This window comes from Coenobita brevimanus, chromosome 73, assembly GCF_032717465.1.
Source record: "Coenobita brevimanus isolate Jiangsu-jjx chromosome 73, ASM3271746v2, whole genome shotgun sequence".
In the NCBI taxonomy this organism is placed as follows: domain Eukaryota; kingdom Metazoa; phylum Arthropoda; class Malacostraca; order Decapoda; family Coenobitidae; genus Coenobita; species Coenobita brevimanus.
In genome coordinates, this window is record NC_137026.1 from 36,533,307 (window position 1) to 36,542,680 (window position 9,374).

The window sequence follows — 9,374 nt, forward strand, 5'->3', positions numbered from 1 at the left end:
CACATGGTTCACATCTATGTTTATTCAAGTTTGTGGAAAAACACTAGAATATGTTCCAAAGTTATTTTTCTCTACTTAGGCATCAAGACAGCCCTGAATTATCATCGGTTGAGGAAGCTACCGAACCCCTTTTCCTAACTGGTTTACTCAGCTTATTACACCTTACTGTCCTGTACTGTGTTATATAAATCCTTCCAATCCATAGCACTTTTTCCTAAGTGATTTATTCTGCTTACTGCACCTTACCATCTTGTTCTGTGCTATAAAAATCCAATCCATAACACCTTTTCCTAAGAGATTTTATTTATTACATCTGTCCTGTTCTGCATTATGTTAATCCTTCCAATATCACCATACTCTGCATAAATAATGTACACAAGACCATTAACTTGCCACATCCAAAAATAAATCACTAGGGAAAAGGTGTTAGGGAGCTTCCTTAACCGAGAATACAGGCCTCAGAAATATATCAATCATTGTACAGTACACTTACTACATTTACAGTGTTGGTTTTACCCTAACTTGGCCTAAAATTGCCATCTCTCCATCATCAGTGCTTAGTTGCATTGCTAGATTAATACTAGAATATGATGCTAGTCATGAAGAAGTGCCATGGAAAGATTGTGGAGCTATAAACATTTCTTTTGGACACTGAGTTATGTGAAATAAGCTATAATAATAATAATAATGGTAATAATAATAATAATATCAATAATAATAATAATAATAATAAGCCAAGCTAGTGTAAATGTTCAATGGTATATCAAACACTAAAATAATAATGATGACGATAATAATAATAATAATAATATTAATAATAATAATAATAATAATGAGGCCCAAGTTAGAGTAAAATCAGACATGGTACACTCTGCTTAATCTATAATGCTCTGATCAGTTAGGAAATCATACGACATTCTTGCCAACGCTGAAAAATAAATCGGTACAATCATTTATATCACACAAATAATAATGCAACAAGTACAGCGGAGAACACAGAACAGAAAAGAACGGTGAAGAACAGTGAAGACATCATGAACAGAAAAATGGTGAAGAACAGTGAAGAACAGAAAAATGGTGAAGAACAGTGAAGAACAGAAAAATGGTGAAGAACAGTGAAGAGTGGTGAAGAACGGAAGGTGATGTGAAGAGAAGAACGGTGAAGAACAGTGAAGAATAAAAGTGAAGAATGGTGAAGAACAGAAAAAAAACAGTGAAGAACAGAGAAGAACAATGAAGAACAGTGACGAATGGTTAAGAACAGTGAAGAACAGAGAAGAACAGAACGGTGAAGAATGAAAGAACAGTGACGAACAGTAAAGAACAACGACAAACAATAACCAACAGTGAAGAACAGAGAAGAACATTGAGGAACAGTGCACGAATAATGGGAGACTATCCTGTTATCTCCCGGAACATGTGGTTAAATTTACACCAACCACTCAACACTAAAACACGATCTTTTTTAACCCCAATTCTGGCGATTCTGATATTTTTTGGACAATTCTGATTTTTTTTTGGACAATTCTTTTTTTTTTTTGGACAATTCCCTTTTTTTTTGGACAATTCTGATATTTTTTGGACAATTCTTTTTTTTTTTTGGACAATTCCCTTTTTTTTTTGGACAATTCTGATATTTTTTGGACAATTTTTTTTTTTTTTTTGACGATTCTGATATTTCTTGTGATGATTCTGATTTTTTTTTGACGATTCTAATATTTTTTTTGACGATTCTGATATTTTTTTGATGATTCTAATTTTTTTTTGATGATTCTGATATTTTTTTGACAATTCCCATTTTTTTTGACAATTCTAATATTTTTTTTTGACGATTCTCTTTTTTTTTTGATGATTCTGATATTTTTTTTGGACAATTTTGATATTCTTTTTATGATTCTGATATTTTTTTCACTTCATTCAAACTCCCCATGGATAAAATCAGCATAAAAGTGAGACAATCGTACTGAAGGGGTTAGTGAAGGCTGTATCAAATCCCTGCAGTCTAAAGTCTTTGAAATATTTACGGAATCTATTTATCTATCTATCTACCTATCTACTGCCGGACACCTTAATCCCGTCGCAAGGGGTGGCCACAAACAAATCGCCTCCATGTTGCCCTGTTCCCTGCCATTTCACTGCCCTCCTCCCAGACCACACACACCCTCCAATCAAGGAAGGACTAATTACCACTGTCTTATTAACCCTATTTCAGTGAGAGAGAGAAAGAGAGAGAGAGAGAGAGAGAGAGAGAGAGAGAGAGAGAGTCCGGGTTCACCTCAACATGAAACTAGCAGACTGCAGGATAAATGACCTTCTCCTGCAGTCCACCAGCCTCCTTTTGGGGGATAGGGGGGGAGTTGAGCGCCATCTGTATAACAAGGCAGTGGAAATACCTAGCTATATCAGTGCCACCACATGAAGGCACCCCCCTGTAACTCTATATCAACCTCTATCTATCACCAGACACCTTTGATCCTGTAAGGGGTGGCCACAAACAAATCGCCTCCATGTCGCCCTGTCCCCATCATTTCACTGCCCTCCTCTCAGCTCACACACCCCTCTCTCATATACCACCTCTCCATTCCATCCCTCCTTCTCATCCTCAGTCTCCCCCTCCCTCTCCCCCTTTCCACCTCACTCACATACACTCTCCACATTAGTCTCTCACTCTCCGTACTCTCCCTACGGCCACATCACACCTACAATATATCACTCACAGTCCTCTCTTTTATCTAGGTCTTGTATTCTCATCACTTAGGGAAGCTCCCAAGCACCTCTTCCTTGGCTATTTATTTTTGGATAGGGCCTGTGAAGGAATGCTGTGGGGTGGATGTGGATGTGGTTGAGAAGATTAGGAGAAATACACTGAGGTGGTTTGGACATGTGAAGAGAATGGAGAATGAAAGACTGACTAAGAGGGTGTATGTAGGTGAGGTGGAGGGAGGGAGAGGGAGAGGTAGACCAAGGATGAAGTGGAGGGATGGAGTTGAGAGGTATATGAGGGAAGGGGGGGTGAGTTGGGGGGAGGGTAGTCAAATGGTGGGTGACAGAGCGACTTGGAGGCGTTTTGTCTGCGGCCACCCTTTGCGGGATTTCGGCATCGGGCTATAGATAGACAGACATTATTAAGTGTATGGTGATATCAGAATGATATAACATAGAAAAGGATAGCAAGGTGTAATAAAATAAACTGCTTAGGAAGAGGTGTTAGGGAGATTCATGAACCGAGAAAACTGGCCTAGATGTGCAAGATGATGTGGGTAAAATGTAGGTAAGCATAAAGGTAAAGTCTGATTGAGAATGAAAGAATATACTCAAAAATATTCCCTAATAAACTCCGACATATTCCCTATCCTGCTAACCTAACACTGATCACAGAATACAAAATTTAAACACAGACCAAATCATTACTTTGTTGCTTATGATTTCTTTCACATACCTGTTTTCTCCTGATTTGTTCCTCCTCCTTCTCTTCCTCCTGTCCTGCCTATTTCCTCTCCTCTTCCATTCCTTTCCTCTTCCTTTTTCCCTCCCTTCTCCTCTTCCCTTTCTTCCTATATCCTCTCTTCTTCCTTCTCTGTCCTTCCTTGTTCTCTCCTTTCTCATCTTCCTTCCTAATTCTTCATTTCTTTCTCCTCCCCTTATCCTCAACTTCTTCTTCATCCTCTTTCCTTCCTCGTTCTCTCCTTTCTCCTCCTTCCTATTACTTTTTCTTCCCCTCCTAGTATTCCTTCTCCTCACCTCCTCACTTCTACTTCTCCTTTCCTCCTCACTTCTATTTCTTCTTCTTCTCCTCCTCTCCTCCTTGTATCTATTTCTCCTTCTTCTCCCCACTTCCTTGCTCCTATTTCTCCTTCTTCTCCTCTTCCAATGCCCTAATTCTCTCCAAGATGGGCGGATGGGACAGATGCCAAGCGGAATACAGCGGATCATAGACAGGGAACCCTAAATTGTCCTCGTTCAACTTCACCAGGGCAGACACGAGCTTTTTGGAGTGTCCCAGGTTCTTGGCAAAGGCATCTGCTTGAAACTCATTATGTCGGCTGAACATGGTGAGAAGGAACTGGAGAATCTGGGGGAAAAGAGATGACATTATTGTTATAATTATTATTATTATTATTATGATGATGATGATGAGGAAGGGGGATGTGAGCTGCAGGGAGGGCAGTGAAATGGCGGGGGACAGAGCAACATCATCTGTTTGTGGCCAACCCTTATGAGATTAAGGGATCTGGCTATAGATAAAGAGATTATTATTATTATTATTATTATTATCTACAACCAAGGCATTATTTGAGTCACTAATTGATCTTACTTCATTATTATTATTATCGTTATCATAATCATCATCACCTACAACCAAGGCATTACCTGAGTGACTGCATGATTTTACCTCATTGTATGGTGCAAACACAAACTGCATGACTATGATGAGGCCAATGAAGGCTGGCTGACTGTTGTGGAAGCCAAACGCGCGATAGAGTGATGAGTATTTGTACAACGACCCAAACACTGCAAATACCAGGAACAAGTTGACCTGTGGATAAAAAATGAAAAAGTGTGGAGAGAATATCATGAATAATTTCCTTATAAAATAATGAAAATAAACATTTGAACAGAAAATCATGACTATTATGAAGTTATAAGATGTCAAAATAATTGTACATGAAAAGAAAAACCATGAAAACTGTAATCTGGCAGTTCCACCCACGAAAACAGAGGTGGGAAATTCGAGCAGCTATCACGAAAGACGAGGACATGCTGGCAATTGGGAGTATGAGAGAGTTATTACCTGTGAGATCAAGATGCCTTTCAGAACATGGTTCAGTTTCCAGTGTCCCAGCTCATGTCCCAACACTGCCAGCACTTCAGGGGTACTGCAGCCTGTTTTCTTTTTCTCCTTCTTCTCCTCTTCCCCACTGGCATTGGCCTTGGCGTCCCCGTCCTCGTTTAGCGGGGTGTAATCCTCCAACAATGTGTCGTACAAGACAATGCGCTTGTTCTTGAAGAAGCCATAGAAGTAGGCATTGCTGTGTGCTGAACGCTTTGACCCTGGTGAAAATAAATGGCTTAATATGGTGAATCAGTAAGGTGTATATAAAGTAAAAAATAAGTACTGGTGTCATTATCATAATTAAGTTTCACCATTATTAGTGCAGGAGTGGTGCCTTCCTGTGGTGAGACAAATATAACAAGGTAACTCCACCGTCTGGTTTATAAATGTCCCTCAACACCCTCCCTATCCCCCAAAAGATGCTGAACTGTGAGAAGGGCAAAGTCAGCCTGCAGTGCACTGGGTGAAAATGTTCCTGGAGTCACAAAAACAGCAGCCAGAATAACAAAACCCAAGAGATGGTTTAGGCATGTGGAAAGGATGAAGAAAGACAGTGGGGTGCAGAAAAAGATAAGTATGAACGTCAGGGGTAGCGATGCAAGGGGCAGACCCAAAATGGCCTGGGACGAGACCACATTGTATGACCTCAGGGATAAGGGATGGAATAGGGAGGCTGCCAGAGATTGAGTGGCGTGGAAAGCCCATTAGGTGACCAAGGCCGACACATGCACGGATACTGGAACCTTTATAAATTATACGATGCAAACTGAACTATCCTTAACTAACCTTCAACTACATACAGCTTAGTGAGTGGAAAGTTGATCTGTCTTGCCAGCTCCTCAATCTGTTCCCTGAGGACCCCTTCCGGCAGGGGTGTGTACTTGTCAAACAGCGGGGCGATGTAGTCGGGGTAAACCGTCATGAAGAACAGCATCACCCCCATCGTGAACCCCCACAGGTACACAAAGAAGTAGTCTCCTCCTGCCTGTACAGAGCGAGAAAAAAATACATCACCATCATCATTATAACATTCATCATCATCAATACATTCATCATCATCATTATTACATTCAACAGGATCATTACATTCATCATCATCATCACCATATTCAACAGGATCATCATTATAGCATATTTCCCTGCATCCTGCCATAGAAAAGGCCCTGGTCTGACTCTGGTGGGGCGCTGTCTACCACAAGAGGACACTGGATCCCTACACGGTGTATTTACTGTAACTAGAACACCCCCACAGAAACAGTTGCTTGCCTGTGGTCAATGGGCCTGCTTGGTCGGAGAGACTAGGTTAAGTGATGACAACTACATTTATTTTAACAATCATCATTATTATCATCATCAAAATCCTACTCCTCCTGGCCAGTGAAAATGACCAAAAAATCATCATCATCATCATCATCATTATCCTCCTCCTCACCACCACCATCAAACTGTCAATAAAACACACGATTACCTTTATTATGTACACAAGTCCGGCCACGACAGGAGCCGAGATGATCTGTGAGACAATGAACTTCTTTATCTTGTCCTTTACGAAAAACCCTGGTGTCTGTGGAGAGAAAAATTATGTATCAATTATGTTGTTAGTCATCAGAGGAATGCTTACTCAATACTTAATAAAAATGCTTTATCTTTTAGTGGAGAATCATCATCACGATCACCATCATCAACAATATAATCATCATCAAGATCCTGACTTCTTTTTCCACCTAAGGATGGGGTGAGAACATGCTTGCCTATGTCGGCCTTGGTCACCTCATGGTGGCTCTCCATGCTGCTTTATCTCTGGCAGCCTCCCTATTCAGTCCCATATCCCTGAGGTCACAATCTATGACCTAGCCTAGTCCCAGCTCTTTTTCAGTCTGCCTCTCCCAACCCCATCCCTAACGTTCACACTTTTTACTTTCTGCACCCAATTATCCTTAAAAAAAGGGGGGGGGGGAAGAACTATCAACATCATGCCCAGTGTAATATATAATGTAATATGAACTGTACTTTACGTTAAAAAAACTATTCTCTCAGTAGTATTGAAGGCGTAGCTATTCACTAATTGGGCGTAGCAAAGCACCACTGGTAATTGGCAAGTTTTAAACACTTTACAATCCAGCATACCAGAATATACCAAGGGAAAACCCAATTACCTGTTTATTGAAGCCATGTTTCTGCTCAACTTTGAATGTGAAGTAAACGGACCAAGGCAGGTTGATGACAGTGTTGACGACAGAACCGAGAGCCACAAACGCCACGCTCTGGGGTATCTCGCTATCGGCACTGAACCCCAGCCACTCTGACAACCTCCCTGCAGCACTCCATAGCACTGGCAGGCCCCCGTACAGCATCACACCCTGTAACAATGACATTTTTTATGGAATACTGGCCATGCATCAATTTGTTTCATTTATTAAGGCCCCAAAACTCCTGCATACATCAGCTGTGGTCACCTACTGGCACCTCTCCACACTGCTCAATCTCTACCAGCCTGTCTGTTCAGTCCCTTCTCCCTGAGGTCACACAATACAACCTCATCCCAGATCTTTTTTCTAGTCTACCTCTGGCAACTCTACCTCAACATTCATGCATCTCTCCCTCTCTACATCCTCTATTACTGTATATACTGTACTTTATAAATCATGCAAATTTAACCCTTGAAGAACCAGAATTTAAAGCAGAGGGATAACTTACTGTGTTCACTATCTGGTCAAACACCCCCTCTAGGAGACTGAAGTTGCTCTTGTCAATGCTGTACGCTCGGGCTTTGTCGTAGGAGCTGCGTTCCATGATGCCCTTCAATTCCGCTGGCGGCTGAACATTCTCCCGATACACTCGTCTCTGCCAAGGATGCCAACATTAACATTACTCTATTATGAAATGCAAGGAGACTCTTTTTGAATTATAGTCATATTCTTGGCAGCTTCAGAGGTTTTCTAAAACCAATACCTTTTTCTTAGCAATTTATTTTAGGAAAAAAAAAATGATACAATACTCTTGGCAAATTACCTTTAAAATTAAAAAAATATATATACTATGACAATACTCTTTTCAATTTACTTTAGAAAGTAAAAAAAAAAAATAACATTAATTTTTTAAAGTAAGAAATAAGTAAATAAATATTTTCTTAAATATAGGATTTATACTACTGTATACTGTACAGATGTCATACTGTGAATCAACAACTGGCTGTATGGGATGAATGAGAGTGGGGTGTGTGAGCTGGGAGAAGGGCAGCAAAATGGCAGGGGACTGGGCAACATGGAGGTGATTTGTTTGTGGCCACCCCTTATGGGATTAAGGCATCTGGCAACAGATAGATAGGTGGTATGAACACCGTAACTTGAGTAAATAATGAATGAGCATGACTAACGAACAAAATAACTTCCCTGCACAAGATCCAAATAAACTTATGTCTATCTATCAATCAGTCTATCTATCCATAGCATGTCAAACAAATAAAAACCTTAGGAAATATTTAAAATCTCATCTTTACTAAGTGTGTCTTAAAACTCTCTTAAATATGGCTGCATTAAGCAAACATCAGTAATCAGTATCCAGCATCATAAAAAAATCAGTTCCGAATAACTACCGGTACTTTTAGCAACTTACATATGGAAACCACACCCAACATCTTTTTTTTCCTATTACTGTATAATCACAAAAAAAAGGATGCCTGGCGGTCTAGTGGGCTAAGACTCCCCAGCAGGATGTAGCCCACAAGAGTTTAACTTTCAGAGGACTGTTTGGGGTTTACAGCTCACGTAATGCCACTCGGGGATGGAGGACACGATTCTTGAATGCATGGACTGAGTAGCCTTGCCCTGGATCTCTATGCTCCTGACGGGGCTACAAAAGACTGATTAATAAAGAGACAGTCATAAATAATTAAATGTCCAACTCACCTGTCTGTAGGCCAAATATTCCTCCCACATATACGTGGCCCAAGAGAAACCCAAAATTCCAACGAAGATCTTCCCCTCCCATGTCCCCAGCTCGGGAACAACCATGGAAATCATCGTGATGGTTATTTCTTGGTCCTGTGGTTGCGGGGAGACCCAACTGGTCGTGAAATAAGGCGAAATAAGGTGTCAGCCCGGCAAGCCAACCTTCCTTGCACGCAGTGTTTGTTTATCTCCACCTGCAGCGTTGCCAACTGCCATGGCCACGTTCATAAATATCGCTAAACTTGCTCCCAAACATCTAAAATGTCCTATAGCAAAAATTTAGGCCAAAAATATATAGAAAAAGGGACCATGAACATTTAAAAATCTAAATAAAAATATGAAATCCCTACAATATAGCTAGATATCTTGTTACACATTAAATATCATCGTTAAATAGAACGTTTCTGAATTTAGCAAGTTGGGAACTGATCTTCACACGTTACACAATAATAGAAAAAATTGTTGTACAGTACTTCGCGTCATATTTTAAGATGCTGCTTCCTATCTAAAGTGTTTCATGATGTACGTCATATTCCAGTATCTTTAGAGATGTTATTGTTAATGTACTTGTGCCAGGATTCCTTTTTTCT

General features: G+C 40.4%; 1 protein-coding gene across 2 annotated transcripts; it reads right to left on the minus strand.

Annotated features, from left to right (window-relative positions):
• Positions 1-3,125: 3,125 nt before the first annotated feature.
• LOC145407565 (CAAX prenyl protease 1 homolog) lies at positions 3,126-8,955 on the minus strand. Of its 2 annotated transcripts, XM_080278490.1 has the most exons (9): positions 8,743-8,955; positions 7,532-7,678; positions 6,991-7,194; positions 6,303-6,398; positions 5,621-5,819; positions 4,793-5,052; positions 4,394-4,537; positions 3,835-4,072; positions 3,126-3,798 (listed from the first exon to the last, which is right to left on the minus strand). In XM_080278490.1, exons 1-8 carry the CDS (start codon positions 8,854-8,856, stop codon positions 3,845-3,847), a joined length of 1,392 nt encoding a protein of 463 aa, XP_080134616.1. In that variant the 5' UTR covers positions 8,857-8,955; the 3' UTR covers positions 3,126-3,798; positions 3,835-3,844. The 2 variants fall into 2 exon arrangements, with proteins under 2 accessions (XP_080134616.1, XP_080134614.1); XM_080278488.1 differs by having other exon boundaries at positions 3,126-4,072.
• Between the last annotated feature and the right edge of the window lie 419 nt (positions 8,956-9,374).

Coding starts and splice junctions, on each gene's coding strand:
- LOC145407565 (XM_080278490.1), bottom strand. CDS start 8,856: ATGATTTCCATGGTTGTTCCCGAGCTGGGGACATGGGAGGGGAAGATC. Junction 7,679..8,742: donor AATATTTGGCCTACAGACAG/GTGAGTTGGACA, acceptor CATCCTTGGCAG/AGACGAGTGTATCGGGAGAA. Junction 6,399..6,990: donor AACATGGCTTCAATAAACAG/GTAATTGGGTTT, acceptor TTCTCTCCACAG/ACACCAGGGTTTTTCGTAAA.